The sequence below is a fragment of the Rana temporaria genome, chromosome 6 (genome assembly GCF_905171775.1).
Source record: "Rana temporaria chromosome 6, aRanTem1.1, whole genome shotgun sequence".
NCBI classification, from domain to species: domain Eukaryota; kingdom Metazoa; phylum Chordata; class Amphibia; order Anura; family Ranidae; genus Rana; species Rana temporaria.
The window spans coordinates 3,055,550-3,082,216 of NC_053494.1; the positions used below are offsets into that span (position 1 = coordinate 3,055,550).

At 44.8% G+C, this 26,667-nt stretch overlaps 3 protein-coding genes across 3 annotated transcripts; all 3 read left to right on the top strand.

Moving 5' to 3' along the window:
- The first annotated feature begins 231 nt into the window (after nucleotides 1–231).
- On the top strand, nucleotides 232–1,296 carry LOC120942908 (olfactory receptor 146-like). Its single transcript, XM_040355859.1, has one exon. The coding sequence runs from the start codon at nucleotides 232–234 to the stop codon at nucleotides 1,174–1,176; it is 945 nt and encodes a 314-aa protein (XP_040211793.1). The 3' UTR covers nucleotides 1,177–1,296.
- A 14,106-nt stretch (nucleotides 1,297–15,402) lies between these two features.
- On the top strand, nucleotides 15,403–16,553 carry LOC120942817 (olfactory receptor 1361-like). Its single transcript, XM_040355743.1, has one exon. The coding sequence runs from the start codon at nucleotides 15,621–15,623 to the stop codon at nucleotides 16,551–16,553; it is 933 nt and encodes a 310-aa protein (XP_040211677.1). The 5' UTR covers nucleotides 15,403–15,620.
- Nucleotides 16,554–24,998: 8,445 nt separating this feature from the next.
- On the top strand, nucleotides 24,999–25,928 carry LOC120942818 (olfactory receptor 1C1-like). Its single transcript, XM_040355744.1, has one exon. The coding sequence runs from the start codon at nucleotides 24,999–25,001 to the stop codon at nucleotides 25,926–25,928; it is 930 nt and encodes a 309-aa protein (XP_040211678.1).
- The last annotated feature ends 739 nt before the right edge of the window (nucleotides 25,929–26,667 follow it).

Below are 26,667 nucleotides of genomic sequence, written 5' to 3' on the forward strand. Positions count from 1 at the left end.
AAAATACATGTCCTACAATGTTGTTGATAGCAACAAGAAGCTGTTACATTTTTTTTTTTTTGCATACAATTTACATCAACATTTTTTAATTTAGTTGAAGAAATCCTCTATTGGTGTTATAGACATTAATCAAGCCTGTCAATTAATTTCAGAGGTGCGTTGTGATTTATGTGAGATTTTTTATAATTACATATCTTATCAAAAAAAGAAAGAAAAGAAAAAAATATTGGAATGGGAAACCAGACATTTTTGAATGAATTATTTTTCTCTGGATTGTCTGATATTCCATCTCTTCAGCTTCCTCTCTTCCTCTTCTTCCTCCTCATCTACCTTCTGACATTAATCTGGAATTCTCTGATCATTGTCCTCGTAGTCACCGACTCTCACCTCCATGTTCCTATGTATTTCTTCCTCGGGAACCTGGCCGGCATAGACCTCTGTAGTTCCTCGGTCACCGTCCCACGCATGTTATTTGACCTTCACACCGAGACAAGAAAGATTTCCATACAGGCTTGTATAGCCCAAGTCTTCTTCTTTTTTTTCTTAGCTGATTCTGAGATTTTTCTGTTGGCTGTCATGTCCTATGATCGATATACTGCAGTTTGTCGGCCATTACATTACACACAGATCATGAGTTGGAAAGTTTGTGGTCAGTTTGCCTCCATTATATGGTGCTTTGCTTTGACTAATTCTTTACTTCACACACTTTGTGTCTTAAATTTAAGATTTTGTGGATCAGATATTATAGAAAGTTTCTTCTGTGACCTACCACAGTTGCTTCAAATTTCCTGCAGTGACGTCTTCATCAACATTCTGCTCATCTTCGTCTTTGGTGCCATCCTTGGAGGTGGCCCTATGATACTGACCATCGTTTCTTATGTCTATATATTCAGAACTGTCCTCAAAATGCAAGTTAAAGATACAATGAGTAAAGTTTACTCTACGTGTACGTCTCACCTGACAGTGGTCTTCTTATTTTATTGCTCCATTATGTTTAATTATTTTCGGCCAAGCCGTAACCAACATTTTTCTGGTGACAAAGTTGTGTCCGTCTTTTACACGGCGATTGTTCCTCTCCTCAATCCTCTGATTTACAGTCTGAGGAACCAGGATTTGAGAAAAGCAATTCACAATGTTTTTAAAAGGATTGTCTCCACCGTAATATATTCTCAGTAGTTGCCCTGAGATCCACCACATTGTCACAGATTTACTGAGCGTACGGCATCCCCCAGGTCATGGAACACTTGTTATTACTAGACATGTGCATTCGTTTTCATCCGAATGCGTTTTCGTCCAAATTTTCTGGGATTTTTGCATTTGTTTTAACAACCACACAGAATCCGACATAAAAAAACTGCTTTATTTTCATTCCATTGCGACAACAGTTCGATATACAGTACAGACCAAAAGTTTGGACACACCTTCTCATTCAAAGAGTTTTCTTTATTTTCATGACTATGAAAATTGTAGATTCACACTGAAGGCATCAAAACTATGAAGGAACACATGTGGAATTATACATAACAAATAAGTGTGAAACAACTGAAAATATATTTCATATTCTAGGTTCTTCCGCCTTTTGCAGCAGACACATCTCTAGAACTGGTAAGAGGAGACTGTGTGAATCAGGCCTTCATGGTAGAATATCTGCTAGGAAACCTCTGCTAAAGAAAGGCAACAAGCAGAAGAGACTTGTTTGGGATAAAGAACACAAGGGATGGACATTAGACCAGTGGAATCTGTTCTTTGGTCTGATGAGTCCAAACTTGAGATCTTTGGTTCCAACCCCCGTGTCTTTGTGCGACGCAGAAAAGGTGAACGGATGGACTCTACATGCCTGGTTCCCACCGTGAAGCATGGAGGAGGAGGTGTGATGGTGTGGGGGTGCTTTGCTGGTGACACTGTTGGGGATTTATACTGAACCAGCATGGCTACCACAGCATCTTGCAGCGGCATGCTATTCCATCCGGTTTGCGTTTAGTTGGACCATCATTTATTTTTCAACAGGACAATGACCCCAAACACACCTCCAGGCTGTGTAAGGGCTATTTGACCAAGAAGGAGAGTGATGGGGTGCTGCGCCAGGTGACTACCTCTTGAAGCTCATCAAGAGAATGCCAAGAGTGTGCCAAGCAGTAATCAAAGCAAAAGGTGGCTACATTGAAGAACCTAGAATATGAAATATATTTTATTTATTTTTATATTTAGTTTTCATGCCTTCAGTGTGAATCTACAATATTCATAGTCATGAAAATAAAGAAAACTCTTTGAATGAGAAGGTGTGTCCAAACTTTTGGTCTGTACTGTAGATAGAAGATTGGACATGACGGTGACAATAGTGATCTGTGTCTATGGAACCTGCGGTTGAATGTGCCTAACCTAACTCTATTAGTCAGAGATTATTCTACATAGAGAGGAAAGATTCCACATTATAGAGACATGAAGATTCGACAAATTAATAAATATAATTATTATTAGTCATACAACATTAGAATTCTACTATAGCTTGTGGGCGGAGCATTCAACCGGAAGCGTGCGATTGCGGCATCGTACAGTTTAGCTCAAGGGTCTCAAACTGGCGGCCCTCCAGCTGTTGAAAAACGACAAGTCCTATCATGCCTCTGCCTGTGGGAGTCGTGCTTGTAACTGTCAGCCTTGCAAAGCCTCATGGGTTTCACAACAGCCGAAAGGGTTTTTAAATAAAAAAATATATATATGTTTTTCTTTTTTTTCCATTATCTTGTAAATAAGTATGTTTTCTCCTTCACTGATGGGCATTGATAAGGTGGCACTGAGGGGCACTGATAAGGTGTCACCAATGAGGTGGCACTGACGGGCACTGACAATGGGCACTGATAGGATGCACTGATGGGCACTGGTAGGCGGCACTGATGGGTGGCACTGATATGCAGCACTGATGGAAATTGAAAGGTGGCACTGATGGGCACTTATGGGTGGCACTGGTGGGCTCTGATAGGCGAAACTGATGGGCACTAAATGGCTGCACTGATGAATACTTATGAGTGGCACTGATAGGCGGTACTGCTGGGCACTTATGGGCACTGATACGTGGCACTGATGGGTACTGATTTGTGTCACTGATAGATGGCACTGATTGGCATCCCTTGTTGCACTGGCAGGCATTTTGGGTGGGCATTGATTGGCAGCTGCCTGGGCATAGATTGGCATTTCCCTGGTGGTCTAGGTGGCATACCTGGTGGTCCATTCTGGCATCCTGGTGGTCCTGGGTGGGCATCTGAGGGGGGGGCTGTGCTGATAAACAATCATCACAGACCCCCCTGTCAGGAGAGCAGCCAATTGGCTATCCTCTACTTGCATCTGTCAGATGCGAGTGAGGAAAAGCCGATCAACGGCTCTTCTTGTTTACATCCTGATCAGCTGTGATTGTACATGGCTAATCACGTAGATCGGTGTAGCGGTTTGTCAGACTGACGGGAGCACGGTGGCTGTTATCCTGCTGGACGTCATATGATGCCCAGTCAGAAAAACGCAACCACTGCCCGCCTGTCATTCTGCAATCGGCTAAAGTGGTTAAAGTGATTTTAAAAGCAGAAGGTTTTTAATCTTTAATAATTCTATGCATTAAGATTCAAAATTCTTCCGTGTGCAGCAGCTCCCCTAAAACGTATCTGAGCCCATCTCGATCCAGCGATGTTGCACGAGATTCAGCTGTCTAGGACTCTCTCTGCGGATTAGCTAACACTCACAACAAGCACCGTTGGCTCCTGTTGCTATCAGTCAAAGTCAGCGAGTCAATGAGGAGAGAAAAGGGGCAGTGCAAAGCTGTGGCTCCGTGTCTGAATGGACACACAGAGCAGCGGCATGGCTTGGGTGCCCCCTATAGCAAGCTGCTTGCTGTGGGGGGCACTCGGCAGGAAGGAGGGGCCAGGAGCACAAGTCAGGGGCCCGAGAAGAGGAGCACCATTGGTTTAGAGGACGAATCTGCAGAGGAAATGGCCAGTGGAGGAGAGAGCTTTGGCAGAATCACTACTACTAGCATTTTGGAGGCGTGGTGGCGGAACAAGCTCCAACAATACTGAACCCTATCCTGCATCCTTCCCAGCTACCAGAAGAGTTACCCAGTGTGCCGTGAAGGAAAGATAACGTCCCTGCCAAAGCCTGCTAGACCATGAGTCAGCGGTAATATGCACCTTACTGCTGACCACCCTGTTCAGCGAGGCCAAGACATTGCCTTGCACATGCTGGTAGAGAACGCATTAGGCTATAACCCAGTCGCGGCCTTTAGCTTGCATGCAGAGTAGTGATAACAGGACACAAACCAACACCCAGGATGCTTTTCCAGCAAATAATACACTCCTTCACTGTACCACAAGCTCCGTATTGCGTTTGGAACAACATAAAAAAGAAGGAGAAGGACCATAGGGTAATAACGTCTTAACTGGTTTAATGGGGATCAAAGTATTGGACTTACAAAAACATGGAATTCTAAAAGCATAAAACTTGCCGGGGCCAGCAAAGTACAGAAGCCCTTGCTCTTCTAACGGCGTGGTGATGTCAGTGCGTGCCCTCCAGATGCGTTTCGTCACATCTGACATTCTCTTTCTAATACCTTGGAATGTCTTCTTTCCAAAAAGGGGTCATTTGGGGGGTATTTTTCTGGCATGTTAGGGTCTCAGGAAATGAGATAGGCCGTCAAGTACTTTAGGTGTGATCAATTTTCAGATATTGGCACCATAGCTTGTGGACTCTATAACTTTCACAAAGACTAAATAATATTCACCGATTTGTACTTATTTTTACCAAAGATATGTAGCAGTATAAAATGTGGCCAAAATGTATGAAGAAAAATTACTAGTTTGCTAAATTTTGTAACAGAAACGGATTAAATTCATTTTTTACAGAATTATCAATATTTTTTCTTTTATAGTGCAAAAAAAAAACGGTGATTAAATACCACCAAAAGAAAGATCTATTTGTGTGAGGACAAACATGTCATATGGGTACAGTGTTGTATGACTGAGTAATTGTCATTCAAAATGTGAGACCGCCGAAAGCTGAAAATTGGTCTGGTTAGGAAGGGGGTTTAAGTGCCCAGTGGTCAAGTGGTTAAATGTAACCATATTGCTACACTTAGACCCCTTTCACACTGAGGAGTTTTTCAGGCGGTTTAGCGCTAAAAATAGTGCCTAAATACTGCCTGAAAAACTCCTGCCCTGCAGTCTCAGTGTGAAAGTCCGAGGGCTTTCACACTGAGGTGATGCGCTGGCGGAACCGCTCCAAAAGTCCTGCTAACAGCATCTTTGGAGCGGTGAAGGAGCGGTGTGTTTACCACTCTTCCACCGCTCCTTCCCATTGAAAACAATGGGACACCGCAGCTATACCGCCGGCAATGCGCCTCTGTGGAGGCGCATTGCCAGCGGTATCAACCCTTTTTTGGCCACTAGCGGAGGTTAAAACGGCACCGCTAGCGGCTGAATACCGCCGCAATTTCGATGCTAAAAATAGTGGAGCTATACCGCCATCGCACCTCCCGCCACAGTGTGAAAGGGGCCTTAGAGGCACCTCTCTTCTCTTTTATACTCTGGAGCTCCTGCTCGATGATGCTTCTAATCCCCTTGTGGAGTCTTCCATTTGTGGATGGACATTTTATGGTCACACAACCAATCACATCGCTATAATCTTTTTATATGGACTATAAACTGAAGGACGTGGGAGCTGCGGTGGCTCAACGCGATTGGCACTGCGCTGACAAGCCATTCACCTCTGCAGCCAGGGGTTCAGATCCCAGTCTCGGCTACATGTGAATTGAGTTTGGTGGTCTCAGCCCGGCTCCCGGTGGGTGTGCTATGCGAGGTAAGCCTGCGCTTAGTACGCCCACCCCCCTCCCACAAAAACCACCACACTTACACACACTCGAAATTGGGTTAACATGCACGCACTTTGACCACGCGGTCTCTAAAAAGAGAGGCGGAGGACTAACGGGGCTGGTTGAGCGGGCTAGATCCTCTCACTCCCTTATAGGGAGTCCCTCTGCCCCGTTGGGCTTCAAAGCGGAGCAGGTAGGGCAGGCTGTGTGGGAGGACCCCCTCACGCACCCGCCATTGCCACCCGGGGCATGGAGAAAGGTGGCAGATTGCCTCTGGGGGAGGCCTGCCTACTCCTAACTCCTGCAGTCCGGCTCCTCTCTCGAGTACACGCACAAAATACACTTAAAAAATAAAAAATAAAAGAAGAAGAAAAAACTGAAGGACGTATAAATAAATGGTTGTGGAACAAATCATTTGAGTTTCCATTATTTCTTATGGGGAAATCCACTTTGATATACAAGTGTTTTGGATTACAAGCATGTTTCCAGAACGAATTATGCTCGCAATCCGAGGTTTTACTGTATAATAATATAGAAAAAGTTGTCATCAAATAATCCTTAAGCTTAATCAACTTGTATACGTTTTTGTCTAAGACCACGCTGAAATCTCCTCAGTGTAATGAGACACAGGAGGAATATTTCTGGAGACCTCAGGAGGGAAATTTCTGGAGACCTCAGGAGGGAAATTTCTGGAGATCTCGGGAGGGATATTGCTGGAGATCTTAGGAAAGAGCTGAACGCTTTTATACAAGAGGCATCAGTGGCATACGATCTGTGTGCTTCTTCCATGATGACCTCTTGTATAGGATGATGCCAACAGCCAGCATCTACATCAGGTACCTGCTCAAAAATAGGTGAAAAATTGTATTTGTTTTTTTAATTAAAAGAAAGAAAGAAATAACATTCAAACATATTTCAATGAAGCAATTTACAAAGAAATTAACTTCCAGCAAAAGTATTTAAATTATTTCTTATGTGGCTCATATATTTCTCATACTGTATAAGTAAAAAAAATAAAAATACAATGTATCATTTGTCTTTTATCAATGTTGCCTTTGACCTGCTTGACTCTTTTCCAATAGAAAAACTAAATACCATATTTAGACTTTCTTACCTTTATCCGTTTTATACTGAGTAGTGATTTACTGTAAGCTAAGTAGTCAAAATATAAAAATAGACAATAGTTATTTATTTATGAATACAAGTATATACATTTTACACCAATTAGGGGTTTGGGCTAAGTGGTCAAAATATAAAATAAGACAATATTTAATTCTCATTAACTGTATATAATACAAAATGAATATGTGCTATTGATTCTTAAAACATGTTGGGCCAGATTCAGAGAAGAGATACGACGGCGTATCTCCTGATACGCCGTCGTATCTCTGAGATACGATTGTCGTATCTATGCGACTGATTCATAGAATCAGGTTACGCATAGATAGCCCTAAGATCCGACAGGTGTAACTTGTGTTACACTGTCGGATCTTGGGCTGCAATTCTAGGCCGGCCGCTAGGTGGCGAGGCCATTGCGGTTGGCGTAGAATATGCAAATGACTAGTTACGGCGATTCACGAACGTCCACGATGCCCGTCGATCTAAATTTACGTAGTTTCCATAGCGATACGCTTCGTAAAGTTAAGGCTGCCTTCTAGGTGGTCTAAGCAATGTTAAGTATGGCCGTCGTTCCCGTGTCAAAATTTTTAATTTCACGTCGTTTGCGTAAGTCGTCCGTGAATGGCGCTGGACGCCATTTACGTTAACGTCAAACCAATGACGTCCTTGCGACGTCATTTAGTGCAATGCACGTCGGGTAATTTGATGGACGGAGCATGCGCAGTACACTCGGCGCGGGAACGCTCCTAATTTAAATGGTGCCCGCCCCATTTGAATTAGGCGGGCTTGCGCCGAGCGGATTTACGTTACACCACCACAAGTTTACAGGTAAGTTTACAGGTAAGTGCCCCTGTTTTTTTTTTTAGCACAGATCTGATGTATAAGGATACAGAATATATTTTCACCCATCTCCAGTATATTGTTTAGTAGCTTTATGTCCGTTTGGAACATTGGAAGAGACAGTAAGGACCTAGGCGTATATTTTCAGCATTCTGCTACTAAACCCCAAGGTTATATTAAGGAGGAGGATTATCCGGGGAGTGGAACAGAGACATCATTGCCAGAATTCTGTAAATGGGGATATATATATATATATATATATATATATATATATATATATATATATATATATATTTTACAGATTTCATGTTCCTATATATATAGACAGATAGATAGATCTATCGATAGATGCATAGGATGCATTAAGGTGAAAAAACATTTACCTTTACAACCCCTTTAACTAAAGCCAGACATAGATGAATAGAATTTTGTCTGGTTGAGCAGGGACTGGCCAATATTCGATCAATCTATGGGCAGGCTGGTTGTACTGAAGTTTATCTATAAAGCCACCCTGGCTTGATTTTTCATGTTATTCCTTTTTTTATCAATATATATTTTGTTTTTGTTATTATTATTAAACATACATACAGATATGTCAAATGAATCTATGAACTCCCGGCCGATTCATTCTCCGGGCCTCCGATGGCACGGGAGAGCCCAGAGAAGCACCGGATGGCGGTGGGAGGGGGGGTGTCACCTCCCGCCGCCTATAAGAATGATCAAGTGGCGGAACTGCTGCTATGATCATTCTTATCGTGCACAGAATCGCCAGCAGAAGACGGTGATATCTGAATGATGACTGTAGTTGCACCCATCATTCAGATATCCCCCACTAAATCCAGGACATCATATGGCGTCCTACGGTACGGAAGTGGTTAATCATAAAAAACCCTACTTTTTATACAATCATTCATGTAACATCCAACGTCCATCTCTAAACCTGAGCCCAGCCATTATACTGTAATGCTCACATCACTGGCACATACTGTAGAACATTTACAAAAAAAACTTACAATAGGCTAAAGACGTACACGTCTTATTATTCTTACAAAAGGATAACTGATCCCAACAGGCAGCCCAGAAAAAGGTTGAGAAGTACCAGGGACAGGTAAGAAAGAAGACTTGGCTGGGCTCTGAGGAAGAAGGTAATTCTTTGAAACGCGTCAGCCGGCAGTGGCCCCTGATACCTCCTCCGCGACCATCTGGAATTCATTAGTCCTGGACCAATTGCTGTTATGTGGAGACTATTTACATCTCCTATTTGTTTGTGAGTAGTTTTCTTCTATTTGCTTTTAATAAAATATATTCAAAGGATAATGCACAAGACTGGTGCGCCCTTTTATTATTTTCCTCTTTGACTGCTAGAATACCCCTGAGGGCAGCAAGGCCTGGGACATAATCCATTACGATACATAGTCCGTCTGGTGATCCACTCGTGTGCAGGAGTGTTTGTTTTCTGCTATCAAACCACTGTTAGATATCATGTGGCCCCATAAAGTTTACCTGATGGGCCCCCCGTGCAAAAAAAAAATCCCCCTTTCCTAGCACAAGGCTCCCTCACCCCAAAAAGCACCTGCCTAGCACATACTAACCTCAAACTATACTCAAACTTAATATCCAAGCACAAATCTTCTCCCCCAAATCCCCCCTGCCAGCGCAAATTGTTACCAAACCCTTCTATAATTAAAAATTCCCCCACTTCCTCCGTCCATCTCCCCTCCCAGCACAAATCTTTTTTCTTCATTCACCCTCTTATAAAAAATTCCAACAAACCCCTCCTCCTAGCACATCCCCCCTTTACTTTACCCTTCCCAGCACAAACCCTAACCCTACCCAAATCCCTTCAGTACTAATCCCCACCCCCTCTTCTAGCACAAACATCCCCTCTCCTGGTTCAACCCCCTCATTCTTCCTCCTAGCACATTTCCCCCCATTCTTCCTCCTTGCACATATCCCCCCATTCTTACTCCTTGCACATATCCCCCCATTCTTCCTCCTTGCACATATCCCCCCATTCTTCCTCCTTGCACACATCCCCCCATTCTTCCTCCTTGCACATATCCCCCATTCTTTCTCCTTGCACATATCCCCCATTCTTTCTCCTTGCACATATCCCCCATTCTTCCTCCTTGCACATATCCCCCATTCTTCCTCCTTGCACATATCCCCCCATTCTTCCTCCTTGCACATATCCCCCATTCTTTCTCCTTGCACATATCCCCCATTCTTCCTCCATTGCACATATCCCCCCATTCTTCCTCCTTGCACATATCCCCCCATTCTTCCTTCTTGAAAATATCCCCCCATTCTTCCTCCTTGCACATATCCCCCCATTCTTCCTCCATTGCACATATCCTCCCATTCTTCCTCCTTGCACATATCCCCCCATTCTTCCTTCTTGAAAATATCCCCCCATTTTTCCTCCTTGCACATATCCCCCCATTCTTCCTTCTTGAAAATATCCCCCCATTCTTCCTCCTTGCACATATCCCCCATTCTTCCTCCTTGCACATATCCCCCATTCTTCCTCCTTGCACATATCCCCCCATTCTTCCTCCTTGCACATATCCCCCATTCTTCCTCCTTGCACATATCCCCCCATTCTTTCTCCTTGCACATATCCCCCATTCTTCCTCCTTGCACATATCCCCCATTCTTCCTCCTTGCACATATCCCCCCATTCTTTCTCCTTGCACATATCCCCCATTCTTCCTCCTTGCACATATCCCCCATTCTTCCTCCTTGCACATGTCCCCCATTCTTTCTCCTTGCACATGTCCCCCATTCTTCCTCCTTGCACATATCCCCCCATTCTTTCTCCTTGCACATGTCCCCCATTCTTCCTCCTTGCACATATCCCCCATTCTTCCTCCTTGCACATATCCCCCATTCTTCCTCCTTGCACATATCCCCCATTCTTTCTCCTTGCACATATCCCCCCATTCTTCCTTCTTGAAAATATCCCCCCATTCTTCCTCCTTGCACATATCCCCCCATTCTTCCTTCTTGAAAATATCCCCCCATTCTTCCTCCTTGCACATATCCCCCATTCTTCCTCCTTGCACATATCCCCCATTCTTCCTCCTTGCACATATCCCCCCATTCTTTCTCCTTGCACATGTCCCCCATTCTTCCTCCTTGCACATATCCCCCATTCTTCCTCCTTGCACATATCCCCCATTCTTCCTCCTTGCACATGTCCCCCATTCTTTCTCCTTGCACATGTCCCCCATTCTTCCTCCTTGCACATATCCCCCATTCTTCCTCCTTGCACATATCCCCCCATTCTCCCTCCTTGCACATATCCCCCATTCTTCCTCCTTGCAGATATCCCCCATTCTTCCTCCTTGCACATATCCCCCATTCTTCCTCCATTGCACATATCCTCCCATTCTCCCTCCTTGCACATATCCCCCCATTCTTCCTCCATTGCACATATCCTCCCATTCTTCCTCCTTGCACATATCCCCCCATTCTTCCTTCTTGCACATATCCCCCCATTCTTCCTCCTTGCAGATATCCCCCATTCTTCCTCCTTGCACATATCCCCCATTCTTCCTCCATTGCACATATCCTCCCATTCTCCCTCCTTGCACATATCCCCCCATTCTTCCTCCATTGCACATATCCTCCCATTCTTCCTCCTTGCACATATCCCCCCATTCCTCCTTCTTGCACATATCCCCCCATTCTTCCTCCTTGCACATATCCCCCCATTCCTCCTTCTTGCACATATCCCCCCATTCTTCCTCCTAGCACATACCCCCCCATTCTTCCTCCTTGCACATATCCCCCCATTCTTCCTTCTTGCACATATCCCCCCATTCTTCCTTCTTGAAAAAATCCCCCCATTCTTCCTCCTTGCACATATCCCCCCTCCCCACATCCCCATTACATGTGCCAACACAGATAACCAGGGGGAAGAGCCCTGTGTTTTCCTCTCCCATCCTGTTAGAGGTGCCTGCATATTCTATACAGTACATGAGACCGGATCGCTCTCCCGGAAGATCTCATCACACTGTACACACACTGAATACAGTGCGATGAGATCTACAGTAAGAGTGATCCGGTCTCATGTACTGTATAGACCAATGGTAATGACTAAGCGCTGATATTTGCGCAAAACGCGTCTACCTCTTTGTCCCCTGCTCCATCTGTCAACCACTTGTCATATGAAGCTTCAATAAAAGGATTTTTGAAAGTGCAGCTACCCGGAATTATTTCTTCACATTACACAGCATGTGCGTTGGGCTTGTACCTGACTAGTGTGTGTGGGGATTAAACAAAGACTCGCTCACCTGGAGCAGCTTTTCTTGTTTCATGAAATACTGTATAGACCAGCGCTCTTCTGACAGGAGGGGAGAGCACAAAACAGCACTGGCTCTTCTTCTCTCACTGCTCCAGCCTCCAGGCTGCCCTCTCCTTGTCCCGGCTGTGAGTGCGGGCATGGAGGGGGGGCAGGGAAAGGAGCTCAGGGGGCAGAACTGTAATCTGGGAGGGCACAGAAGGTTCTCTCCACCAGCAGCTAAAAGCTGTCGGGAGGGAGAGGGGAAGAACCCAGCTTTCAGTTGCTGGGGGAGAGACGCTGTCATCCGTTCTCTGCTCCACCGATTATCCTACTATCTTGGCCTCCTGTGTGCCCGGGCCCTCTACAGGAGGACCGGTGGTCCCCCCCATAAGCAGCCCTGCCTATACTGGATATTATATATATATATATATATATATGTATACACATACATTGGGGCAAAAAAGTATTTAGTCCCCACCAATTGTGCAAGTTCTCCCACTTACAAAGATGAGAGGCCTGTAATTGTTATCATAGGTAGACCTCAACTATGAGAGACAAAATGTGGAAACAAATTCAATCACAGTGTCTGATTTGGAAAGAATTTATTTGCAAATTATGGTGGAAAATAAGTATTTGGTCTCCTCTACAAACTAACAAGATTTTTGTCTCTCACAGACCTGTATCTTCTTCTATAATAGGCTCCTCCTCTTCCACTCATTACCTGTATCTTCCTCTATAAGAGGCTCCTCCTCCTACACTCATTACCTGTATCTTCTTCTATAAGAGGCTCCCCCTCCTCCACTCATTACAGGTATCTTCCTCTATAAGAGGCTCCTCCTCCTACACTCATTACCTGTATCTTCTTCTATAAGAGGCTCCTCCTCCTCCACTCATTACCTGTATCTTCCTCTATAAGAGGCTCCTCCTCCTACACTCATTACCTGTATCTTCTTCTATAAGAGGCTCATCCACCTCCACTCATTACCTGTATCTTCTTCTATAAGAGGCTCCTCCTCCTCCACTCATTACATGTATCTTCTTCTATAAGAGGCTCCTCCTCCTCCACTCATTACCTGTATCTTCTTCTATAATAGGCTCCTCCTCTTCCACTCATTACCTGTATCTTCTTCTATAAGAGGCTCCTCCTCCTCCACTCATTACCTGTATCTTCTTCTATAAGAGGCTCCCCCTCCTCCACTCATTACCTGTATTAATGGCACCTGTTTGAGGTTGTGGACAGGTGTCTTTAAGCCCTGGTTCCCACTGATGCTACCTTGAAATCGTGCTACTTTACTTGAAGTAGCGCAATTTCAAAGTAGCAAGGTCAGCGCAATTTCAGGTGCTACATGATAGACATTTGTGTGGCTTCATACACAGATGTCTATAGAAATCGCACCTGAAATCGGCAAAAGTAGTGCAGGAACTACTTTTGCAAATCGATGCGGCGCCGCAAAATCGGTGTCACACCGATTGGAACAGTGCCATTGGCGCCAATAGGCTGCGACTTGTCATGCGATTTGATCTCTCAAATCGCATGACAAATCGCTCCAATGTGAACCTAGGCTAAATCGATTAATCAAAACAATAATCGGCCAACAAATTGATTATGAAAATAATCGCTAGTTGCAGCCCTTATACTGATAACAAGTTCAAACAGTCACACTCCAAACTCCACTATGGTGAAGACCAAAGAGCTGTCCAAGGACCAGAAACAAAATGGTAGACCTGCACCAGGCTGGGAAGACTGAATCTGCAATAGGCAAGCAGCTTGGTGTGAAGAAATCAACTCTGGGAGCAATAATTAGAAAATAGAAGACATACAAGACCACTGATAATCTCCCTCGATCTGGGGCTCCACGCAAGATCTCACCCCGTGGGGTCAAGATGATCACAAGAACGGTGAGCAAAAATCCCAGAACCACACGGGGGGACCTAGTGAATGACCTGTAGAGAGCTGGGACCAACGTAACAAAGGCTACCATCAGTAACACACTACGCCACCAGGGACTCAGATCCTGCAGTGCCAGATGTGTCCCCCTGCTTAAGCCAGTGCATGTCCGGGACCGTCAGAGGTTTGCTAAAGAGCATTTGGATGATCCAGAAGAGGATTGGGAGAATGTCTTATGGTCAGATGAAACCAAAGTAGAACTGTTTGGTAGAAACACCACTCGTCGTGTTTGGAGGAGAGAGAATGCTGAGTTGCAATCAAAGAACACCATACCTACTGTGAAGCATGGGGGTGGCAACATCATGCTTTGGGGTTGTTTCTCTGCAAAGGGAACAGGATGACTGATCCGTGTACATGAAAGAATGAATGGGGCCATGTATCGCGAGATTTTGAGTGCAAACCTCCTCCCACCAGCAAGGACATTAAAGATGAAACGTGGCTGGGTCTTTCAGCATGACAATGACCCCAAACACACCGTCCGGGCAATGAAGGAGGGGCTTCATAAGAAGCATTTCAAGGTCCTGGAGTGGCCTAGCCAGTCTCCAGATCTCAACCCCATAGAAAGGGAGGGAGTTGAAAGTTTGTGTTGCCCAGCGACGGCCCCAAAACATCACTGCTCTAGAGGAGATCTGCATGGAGGAATCATGGAGGAATGGGTCAACATACCAGCAACAGTGTGTGACAACCTTGTGAAGACTTACAGAAAATGTTTGACCTCTGTCATTGCCAACAAAGGATATATAACAAAGTATTGAGATGAACTTTTCATATTCACCAAATACTTATTTTCCACCATAATTTGCAAATCAATTCTTTCCAAATCAGACGATGTGATTGGATTTGTTTCCACATTTTGTCTCTCATAGTTGAGGTTTACCTATGATGACAATTACAGGCCTCCCTCATCTTTAAAAGTGGGGGGAGAACTTGCACAATTGGTGGGGACTAAATACTTTTTTGCCTCACTGTATATATATTATGAATGAATCTCAGGCCTCGTACACACGACCGAGTTTCTCGGCAAAAACCAGCAAGAAACTTGCTGGGAGATATTTTTTTGCCGAGGAAACCGGTCGTGTGTACATTTTCGTGGAGGAAACTGTCGAGAACCTCGACGAGCCAAAAAGAGAGCATGTTCTCTATTTCCTTGACGGGAATGGAGAAAATTGGCTTGTCGAGTTCCTCGGCGGCCTAACAAGGAACTCGACGAGGAAAACTATGTGTTTCGCCCATCGAGTTCCTCGGTCGTGTGTACGAGGCTTCATACATGTTTCAAATAAATATGTTTTTTTTTTTTTTTATATAAAATAACCTTTATTATTTTTTAGGTGGTTTAGAAAGAAGTTCCTATGACATCCCAGTGGTAAACATTTCACCTTGTGCCAAAACAAATGTAATGCATAGATGTTGATTCCAAATAAAACGTGTTGAATAATTGGTGCTGAAAACATTGATGTGAAGGAGCCATAATATAAGTACATTAAAGCATTAAAAAGAAGGGGGGCCTTCTCTGTCTATCGCAATCTCTTCAATATTCTTTAGAGTGAATCTCTGGAACTTGTGAAAATAATTTAGTTATGAGTAAAAATCAATCTTTTCCACCTGAATTTATTTTGCTTGGCCTGTCAGACCTCACGGCTTCTCGGATCCCGCTCTCTCTGTTCTTCCACCTGGTCTATGCGGCCACAGTGGCCGGGAACCTTCTCATCATTTTCTTGGTGAACACCGACTCCCACCTGCAGACCCCCATGTACTTTTTCCTGGGAAACCTCTCAGTTTTGGACACATTCATGCCTTCTTGTTCTGTATCTCATCTGTCTTTTGGTAACTTTAGTGGAAAAATATTGATATCATACTCGTCTTGCGTTGTCCAGGTCTTCTTCTTCTCCTGGTTTGCCTACACTGAGTTCTTTCTTCTGGCCATTATGTCCTATGATCGATATGTTGCCATCTGCCTTCCTCTGCATTACACAACCAAAATAAACATTAAACTGTGTGTTCTTTTGGTCGCCAGCATATGGATTTTCAGCTGTGCCTACTCCTTGATGCACACGCTCAGTACGCGAAGATTGTCCTTCCCTGATTCCGTCACCATCCCGGGCTTGTTCTGTGAATTGTTTCAGCTGATTCAACTGTCAAGTTCTGACACTTACATCAATTACTTACTGATTTTTCTTGTTGGAGTGCCATTTGCTCTCGTTGCCTTTTCCATCACTTTCCTTTCCTATTTCTACATTGTCAAAACCATCCTGAGAATTAAAATGAAGGACGGCAGACGGAAAGCCTTCTCCACCTGCAGTTCTCACCTCACGGTGGTCTTCATGTTTTACGTGACTACATTCTTCAACTACATTCAACCCAAAAATGACAATTTTCTTGTTGGCCGACTAGTGTCTGTACTTTATACATTTTTCACCCCTTTTCTAAATCCTGTTATATACAGTCTGAGGAACAAGGAACTGAAAGGTGCTGTCCGCAGAGCTCTGGTGAAAGTGACAGTAAGGTTATGAACTCTCACCAGAAGAAAATGCAGAACGATATCTCATATCTCTGAACTATTATTATGAGTTATCATTTGTTTTTTTTAGCTTTTAATTTACGTTATTAGAAAGGAGGAAAGGCGATGCATCAAGGATCACTCCAACATAAGGCCCTAATCGCCAGTGGTGGTTGGACTGTTACAGCACCCAGACAAGAGATATCGTTTCATAAAATTTCAATATTTATTACAAAAGTTAACAAAAAAGAGAAAATTACAAAAAATACTCAGTTGACAGTCACCATGGTGACTGTTGTACCACAATTAAAATCATTGTAAACTTAACAGGTATGTGGAGAACAACATTGATGTGGCTAGTGACAGATCCTCAACATGTTTCGTGACCAGTAGAGTTGAGCGGACACCTGGATGTTCGGGTTCGGCGGGTTCGGCCGAACTTCAGAAAAAAGTCCGGGTTCGGGACCCGAACTTGACCCGAACCCGAACCCCATTGAAATAAACTTAGAACTGTCCCTGCACAAAGTGTCATTTCTGAAAGAAAAAAAAGTCATTTAAAACCGGCTTTGCGGCTCTAATGAATTGTCGGCTTTGCGGCTATAATGAATTGTCGGCTTTGCGGCTATAATGAATTGTCGGCTTTGCGGCTATAATGAATTGTCGGCTTCTGCAATTCAGAGGATTCATTCTTAAAAAATAAATAAAAATAGTGTGGGGGTCCCCCTAAATTCAGGTCTGGCATGGATATTAAGGGGAACCCCGCCGTCAATTTAAAAAAAAATTGAAGGGTCTGGAATGGATATTTGGGGGGAACCCCACGTAATTTTTTTTTAATTGACGGCGGGGTTCCCCTTAACTAGTAGCCGACCGCGCACCGTCATTATACGGCGGCAGGTCGGCTCTCCTGGGCGAGAGCCCGTAGCTATACGTCCTATCGTATAGCCGCCACTAGGGGGCGCGTGCGCGCCGCCGGAGGCGCGCGCGCGCGCTCCCCGCTCGCCCCCGACTCCCGTGCGTGTGCCCGGCGGGCGCGATCGCCGCCGGGCACACGCGATCGCTCGGTACAGAGCGGGGAACGGGAGCTGTGTGTGTAAACACACAGCTCTCGTTCCTGTCAGCAGGGGAAATGCTGATTTTCTGTTCATACAATGTATGAACAGAAAATCAGTGTTTCCCCTAGTGAGGCCACCCCCCCCCCACAGTAAGAACACACCCAGGCATACTTAACCCCTTCCCCGCCCCCTAGTGTTAACCCCTTCACTGCCAGTGGCATTTTTATAGTAATCTAATGCATTTTTATAGCACTGATCGCTATAAAAATGCCAATGGTCCCAAAAATGTGTCAAAAATGTCCGAAGTGTCCGCCATAATGTCGCAATACCGAAAAAAAAATCGCTGATCGCCGCCATTACTAGTAAAAAAAATATTAATAAAAATGCCATAAAAATACCCCCTATTTTGTAAACGCTATAACTTTTGCGCAAACCAATCAATAAACGCTTATTGCGATTTTTTTTACGAAAAATATGTAGAAGAATACGTATCGGCCTAAACTGAGGAAAAAAAATGTTTTTTTATATATTTTTGGGGGATATTTATTACAGCAAAAAGTAAAAAATATTCATTTTTTTCAAAATTGTCGCTCTATTTTTGTTTATAGCGCAAAAAATAAAAAACGCAGAGGTGATCAAATACCACCAAAAGAAAGCTCTATTTGTGGGAAAAAAAGGACGCCAATTTTGTTTGGGAGCCACGTCGCACGACCGCGCAATTGTCTGTTAAAGCGACGCAGTCCCGAATCGCAAAAAGTACTCTGGTCTTTAGGCAGCAATATGTTCCGGGGGGTAAGTGGTTAATATCCATTCCAGACCTGAAGGGCCTGGTAATGGAATTTGGGGGGACCCCCACACTATTTTTTTTTCTTTTATGAATGAATTCTCTCTGAATTGCCGAAGCCGACAATTCATCAGAGCCGCAAGTCCGGTTTTAAATGACTTTTTTCCTTTCAGAAATGACACTTTGTGCAGTGCCATTACATAGCCGAACCCGAACCCGAACTTTCAGCAAATTATTCGGGTTCGGGTCCAAAAAAATTCGGTACTAACCCCGAACTTTACAGTTCGAGTTCGCTCAACCCTAGTGACCAGGTCACTTCTTCAGGAGGCGTGTCTAGCTTTGACATCTGGAACAATATTTAATCTTGTAGTGATATCATCAAAATATAGTCAATTGTAGCATAGCAACAGATAATACAGTTATTTATGGAGTAGGGTAGAAGAGGACTTTTGCTGTTGGAATTTCCGCCAGCCAGCAAAAGATTGAGAGCTGGTTCTCAATGTTTCGCCTGTAGCAATTCCGAAGCGCAAATTTCTGACGCATGCTCGGAAAAAATTTGATGCATGCTCGGAAGCATTGAACTTAATTTTCTCAGCTCATCATAGTGTTGTACGTCACCGCGTTCTTGATGGTTGAAAGTTCAGAGAACTATTTTATGACCGTGTTTATGCAAGCCAATCGATAAACGCTTATTGCATTTTTTTTTTTACCAAAAATATGTAGAAGAATACGTATCGGCCTAAACTGAGGAAAATATTTGTTAGTATATTTTTTGGGGGATATTTATTACAGCAAAAAGTAAAAAATATTGCTTTTTTTTCAAAATTTACGCTCTTCTTTTGTTTATAGCGCAAAAAATAAAAAACGCAGAGAAATACCACCAAAAGAAAGCTCTATTTGTGGGGGAAAAAAAGGACGCCAATTTTGTCAGTTAAAGCGACGCAGTGGCGAATCGCAAAAAAAAAAAAAATGTACCCGCTCATTGGGCAGCCAAATCCTTCGGGGCTGAAGTGGTTAAAGCGGTGGTTCACCCTCCTTAACATGATTATAGCATTAAATTCGGCATCGTAGCGCGAGCTACAGTATGCCGGTCTTAAATTTTTAATCCCCGTACTCACTGTGCTATGGATCATTGAAGATTCTGACTCCCGCGGGGAATGGGCGTGCCTATGGAGAGGGAGGATGATTGACGGCCGGCTCTGGCACGTCACGCTCCCCGAAGACAGCCGGAGTAGGTCTCGGCTCTTCACGGCGCCTGCGCACAGGCTATGCGCAGGCGCTGTGAAGAGCCAAGCCTATTTCGGCTATTTCCGGAGAAGCGTGACGTGCCAGAGCCGGCCGTCAATCACCTTCTCTCACCATAGGAACGCCCATTCCCCGGAATCTTCAATGATCCATAGCACAGTGAGTACGGGGATTAAAAATTTAAGACCGGCATACTGTAGCTCGCGCTACGATGCCGAATGTAATGGTAGTAAAAAAACAAAAAAAAAATTTTTTTAATAGGGTGAACCCCCGCTTTAAAATTGTATTTATCTTTTATTAAGGAGAATGAATGCATTTTAAAAGTATTTAGGAGATGAAAATCAGGACTAAGATAAAGGAGTACGCCACAAAAACAAAGAAACACAAAGATATTTTTGGATCGTCTTGTGTCCTGGGGCCTCGGTGAGATCTCGGCAGTGTAATGAGACACGGGGGGGATGGGGATGGAGGTCTCAGGGAGATTCTGAATGCTTTTATATACGATGAGATGGTGCAGGGAGGGGGGAGAACCTGTGTGTCCTCTCTACCCGACACTCCGATCTCCTCTATAGAACTTTCTGATGGAAACCCATTTAATCACCAGGACACCTAGGGACCCGATTTTATTTTTCTAGAAGAGGTGGGCATCAGTGATATTATTAAAAAAAATACAATTCTGCACAATATTTTTTTTTTTTTTTTTATTGACACCTCTTCAGTGTTGTCTTGTTTGATGTTACTCAAGGAATGAGATATTCTGAAAATAATGTGAATAGATTTAATACCAATAATAGTTATTACAAAAAAAATGTATCTCTGCTATACTGCTCTGCAAATCTATATTTGCTAAAATGACAAAAATATAACATTTCCTGCACTATCAGCAACAACATGTGATACGTTTCAATAATTCCTTCTGTCCTCCTAAAGCATTGTAATGTACCGTATTTGCCGGCGTATAAGGCGACCCCCTCATTTTCCAGCTAAAATGTTTGTTTTGGGATCTACTCACCGTATAAGACGACCCCCTTCCTACTAGTCTGTCTGGAAGCTGAGGGTAGCCGGAACAACCGCTGACAGGAACAGGCTTTATTCAGCTTTTTCAAATCTCACTGTGCCCATTACATGCCTCACAGTGCCCATTACATGCCTCAAGGTGCCATTACATGCCTCACTGCGCCCATTACATGCCTCAAGGTGCCATTACATGCCTCAATGTGCCCATTACATGCCTCACTGTGCCATTACATGCCTCACTGTTCCCATTACATGCCTCACTGTGCCATTACATGCCTCACTGTTCCCATTACACGCTTCACTGTGCCATTACATGCCTCACTGTGCCCGTTACATGCCTCAAGGTGCCATTACATGCCTCAATGTGCCCATTACATGCCTCACTGTGCCACCATTGCATGCCTCACTGTGCCCATTACATGCCTCAAGGTGCCATTACATGCCTCAATGTGCCCATTACATGCCTCACTGTGCCACCATTACATGCCTCACTGTGCCATTACATGCCTCACGGTTCCCATTACACGCTTCACTGTGCCATTACATGCCTCACTGTGTCATTACATGCCTCACTGTGTCATTACATGCCTCACTGTGCCAATTTCATGTCTCACTGTGCCCATTTCATGCCTCACTGTGCCACCATTACATGCCTCGCTGTGCCATTACATGCCTCACTTTGTCATTGCATGCCTCACTGTGCCATTACATGCCTCACTGTGCCCATTACATGCCTCACTGTGCCACCATTACATGCCTCACTGTGCCACCATTACATGCCTCACTGTGCCATTACATGCCTCACTGTGCCCATTATATGCCTCACTGTGCCACCATTAAATGCCTCACTGTGCCACCATTAAATGCCTCACTGTACCATCCATTACATGCCTCACTGTACTATCCATTACATGCCTCACTGTACCATCCATTACATGCCTCACTGTGCCATCCATTACATGCCTCACTGTGCCTCATTACATGCTTCGCTATGCCATTACATGCCTCACTGTGCCATTACATGCCTCACTGTGCCCATTACAAGCCTCTCTGTGCCCATTACATGCCTCACTGTGCCCATTACAAGCCTCACTGTGCCCATTACATGCCTCACTGTGTCCATTACATGCCTTACTGTGCCATTACATGCCTCACTGTGCCATTACATGCCTCACTGTGCCATCAACATGCCTCACTGTGCCATCAACATGCCTCACTGTGCCAACCCATGCCTCACTGTGCCATCAACATGCCTCACTGTGCCATCCCATGCCTCACTGTGCCATTACATGCCTCACTGTGCCATCAACATGCCTCACTGTGCCATCAACATGCCTCACTGTGCCAACCCATGCCTCACTGTGCCATCAACATGCCTCACTGTGCCATCCCATGCCTCACTGTGCCATCAACATGCCTCACTGTGCAAACCCATGCCTCACTGTGCCGTCAATATGCCTCACTGTGCCATGCCTTTCCTAACTGTGCCATCAACATGCCTCACTGTGCCGTCAACATTCCTCACTGTGCCATCCCATGCCTCACTGTGCCATCAACATGCCTCACTGTGCCGTCAACATGCCTCACTGTGCCATACCTTATTGCTGTACTGCGGGCGTCCATTATTCAAAAGCCGCGCCTCCTCCTTGTGCTGTTCCGTGATAGGTGCCTGTGTTCCGACTACCACGGAGGTCCTCTCGTCCGAAGCCGAGGATGAGAAGACATCCGTGATAGGTGGAACACCGAACAAAGGCTCTGCTGGGGAACCAGCCTATCACAGGACACCACAAGGAGGAGGCGCGGCTTTTGAATAATGGAACCCCCGAGACAGGTACTGGCGTATAAGACGACCCCCGGGTTTTGAGGCAAGTTTTTAGCCCAAAAGGTCGTCTTATACGTCGGAAAATACGGTAATCAAGACGCACACACACACATATTGTTATAAATTTGATTTTTTTTTGAAAATAACATAAGTTACAATGTAAAAAAAAAAAATACATGTCACCAATGTCATAAAATGCAAATAATAAGCAAGTCCAAAAGTCCACAGATAAATGAAGAAGATTGCTTCCACTGAGCTGCAGGCATAGGTGGGATTGGTTTACTAAAGGCAGATAGGCAGTTCACTTATCCTCGGACGAGAGGGCATCCGTGATAGGCTGAACACAGTGTCTCCTGGGAAGCTGAGTGTTCCACCTATCACGGAACAGCACGAGGAGAAGGCGTGGCTTTTGAAAAATGGACGGCTGCGGTCTGACAGATTCTGCATGTCAGGGATAAGGTAAGGGATCGTCAAGACATGCAATGGCACAGTGAGGTATGTAATGGTGGCACAGTGAGGCATGTAATGGTGGCACAGTGAGGCATGTAATGGCATGGTGAGGCATGTAATGGTGGCACAGTGAGGCATGTCATGATGGCACAGTGAGGCATGTAATGGTGGCACAGTGAGGCATGCAATGGCACAGTGAGGCATGTAATGGTGGCACAGTGAGGCATGTAATGGTGGCACAGTGAGGCACGCAATGGTGGCACAGTGAGGCATGTAATTATGGGACGGTGAGGCATGTAATGGCACAGTGAGACATGTAATGGTGGCACAGTGAGGCATGTAATGGTGGCACAGTGAGGCATGTAATGGCATGGTGAGGCATGTAATGGTGGCACAGTGAGGCATGTCATGATGGCACAGTGAGGCATGTAATGGTGGCACAGTGAGGCATGCAATGGCACAGTGAGGCATGTAATGGTGGCACAGTGAGGCATGTAATGGTGGCACAGTGAGGCACGCAATGGTGGCACAGTGAGGCATGTAATTATGGGACGGTGAGGCATGTAATGGCACAGTGAGACATGTAATGGTGGCACAGTGAGGCATGTAATGGTGGCACAGTGAGGCATGCAATGGCACAGTGAGGCATGTAATGGCACAGTGAGGCATGTAATGGCACAGTGAGGCATGTAATGGCACAGTCTGGCATGTAATGGTGGCACAGTCTGGCATGTAATGGTGGCACAGTCTGGCATGTAATGGTGGCACAGTCTGGCATGTAATGGTGGCACAGTCTGGCATGTAATGGTGACACAGTCTGGCATGTAATGGCACAGTCTGGCATGTAATGGGGACACAGTCTGGCATGTAATGATGGCACAGTCTGGCATGTAATGGCACAGTGAGGCATGTAATGGCACAGTCTGGCATGTAATGGTGGCACAGTCTGGCATGTAATGGTAAAACAGTCTGGCATGTAATGGTGACACAGTCTGGCATGTAATGGCACAGTCTGGCATGTAATGGTGGCACAGTCTGGCATGTAATGGTGACACAGTCTGGCATGTAATGGCACAGTCTGGCATGTAATGGTGACACAGTCTGGCATGTAATGATGGCACAGTCTGGCATGTAATGGCACAGTCTGGCATGTAATGGCACAGTCTGGCATGTAATGGTGGCACAGTCTGGCATGTAATGGTAAAACAGTCTGGCATGTAATGGTGACACAGTCTGGCATGTAATGGCACAGTCTGGCATGTAATGGTGGCACAGTCTGGCATGTAATGGTGGCACAGTCTGACATGTAATGGTGGCACAGTCTGGCATGTAACGGCACAGTGAGGTGAAGCGAGGCATGACTGGTAGGAAGGGGGTCATCTTATATGGTGAGTATATCCCAAAATCAAAATTTTAGAATGAAAATTAGGGGGTCGTCTTATACGCCGGCAAATACGGTAACTGTCTTCTGACCAATTTGAGAATCCTTGTATAAATGCTGTGAGGGATTCACCCATTTTCCACATGGTGCCAGTCACATGGTTTCATTTTGTGTATGGTAAAATAATGAAGATCACATTTTATAGTGTGCTTTATTCAGATCATATGGTCCATCCATAGTGGCAAAATAGTTTCCAGAGTAATTCTGTCATTCTTTCTTCTTATGCCGCGTACACACCATCACTTTATGTGATGGAAAAAAACGACGTTTTTAAAAACGTCACTTTAAATGACCGTGTGTGGGGGAAAACGTTGTTTTATGTCTTGTGAAAAACGACAATTTTTTTTTTAAGCATGCTTCAATTTTATGTGTCGTTTTTCAAAACGTCGTTTTTTACTTCACAGAAAATGACGTTTTTTTTCATCACATAAAGTGATGGTGTGTATGCGGCATTAGTCTTTTCCTATAAACTCTTCAAAGGATTGAGCAGCAACTGATCCCGTGTCTTCTTGTACCCGGGCTGGTAATGTGGAAGCAAAGGGACATGGTTTTTATGGGAATAAATGAGACCTTACAGTATCTTACAATCAATTTCAGAGCTGGAGGAATCTTCTATCTCAGGCAGTTTCAGGAATATTCTGGGCAACATGAGAAATGAAACGTCTCTGCCTCAATTTATTCTGCTTGGCCTGTCTGACCTTGGATATTCCCAGATCCCTCTATCACTGCTAATTCTTCTTGTCTATGTGGCCACACTGGTCGGGAATCTTCTCATCATTTCACTGGTGGTCACAGACTCCCACCTGCGGACCCCCATGTACTTTCTCCTGGGGAACCTCTCAGTGTTAGACATTCTCACCCCCTCTGTGTCCGCATCTCATTTGTCCTTTGACATCTTTACTGGAAACACAATCATTTCATACTCAACGTGTATAACCCAAGTCTTCTTCTTCATATGGCTTGTCTGTACCGAGGTTTTCCTTCTAGCGGTTATGTCCTACGATCGATATGTTGCCATCTGTCACCCTCTTCATTACACAACCATGGTAAACATTTTCTTGTGTGTTCAGATGATGTCCGGCATTTGTATCTTCAGCTCTATGTATTCTTTGGTGCACACACTTTCTTTATTAAGACTGGTCTTCTGTGACTCCACAATCATCCCGGGCTTCTTCTGTGAACTCTATCAGCTAATCCAGCTGTCATGTTCTGACACATCCCTCAACATCTTACTACTGTCTCTTCTAGGAGTTGGCTTTCCATTCATTGCATTTTCTATCACCTTCTTTTCATATGTTTTTATTTTTAAAACCATCTTGAGAATTAAAATGCTGGAGGGGAAATTGAAAGCTTTCTCCACCTGCAGTTCCCACCTCACCGTGGTCTTCATATTTTACAGTGCTTCATATTTTAACTATTTCCACCCCAAAACGAAGGGGTTTCTCGTTGATAGACTTCTTTCGACAATCTACACAATTGTTACCCCTTTCCTAAATCCCGTTATTTACAGCTTGAGAAACAGTGACTTGAAAGGGGCCATCCATAGAGCTCTAGTCAGGGTTGGCTTTAGGTCTTAATATGTGTAGCGCCTGTGTACTTTCAGTCCAGGTGCTATCCTACATTCAGAGGGGGATGAGAGAGTTAGTTAACTCTCATCCAGGTAATTTGTGTAAATTAAGCCTCTGTTTCAGCTGGGCTCTATTGTGTGTTCATTCTGTGTTCCTGAGGTGCTTTTCCACCCCGGGGCGACAGGTGGTGCCAGTGGAGTCTAGGTTGGAGTGCCTCTTGCCAGCAGCCAATCGGGAGGGGTTTTTCCCTTGCGGGGCATGCTGGGGGAGGATACTTTAGGAACAGACGCCATTCTGGCGGGAGTCGTTTTCTTCTGGTTCCGGGTGTGGCACTCACCTTCAGGGTGACCTCACATCGCGGGCCTACCAGGCCAGGGCGCACATGCTATGCGGTGTTCTTAGTTCCGGGACCCTGATGGCCCGGAGCAACTGAAGCTATGGTGGGGCCCCAGCAATCGGCTGGGTCCCCAAATTCTGAGAAGAGATCCCAAGCGAGTTGTGCTGTTAGGTGGGAAGTCAGTCTGAGGAGAGCCAGAGAGGCAGGCAATCCAACAGGGCCTAGACAATCCATCGGGGATCGAGGTGACCGGACACTGAGAGGTTGGATGTCAGCAACCTGTCAGTCGGTGGCCAAGTGAGAGCTACCTGAGAGAGATTCAGGCACAAAATGAACTGGGAAGATTCACTTCATAATTCTACGTACGGGGGAAGGGCCTGTGGCAGAGGTTCTTCCCTGATATTCATTTGC

What these genes read in the sequence shown, in the direction of transcription:
- LOC120942908 (XM_040355859.1), top strand. Translation starts at nt 232, where the DNA reads ATGGGAAACCAGACATTTTTGAATGAATTATTTTTCTCTGGATTGTCT.
- LOC120942817 (XM_040355743.1), top strand. Translation starts at nt 15,621, where the DNA reads ATGAGTAAAAATCAATCTTTTCCACCTGAATTTATTTTGCTTGGCCTG.
- LOC120942818 (XM_040355744.1), top strand. Translation starts at nt 24,999, where the DNA reads ATGAGAAATGAAACGTCTCTGCCTCAATTTATTCTGCTTGGCCTGTCT.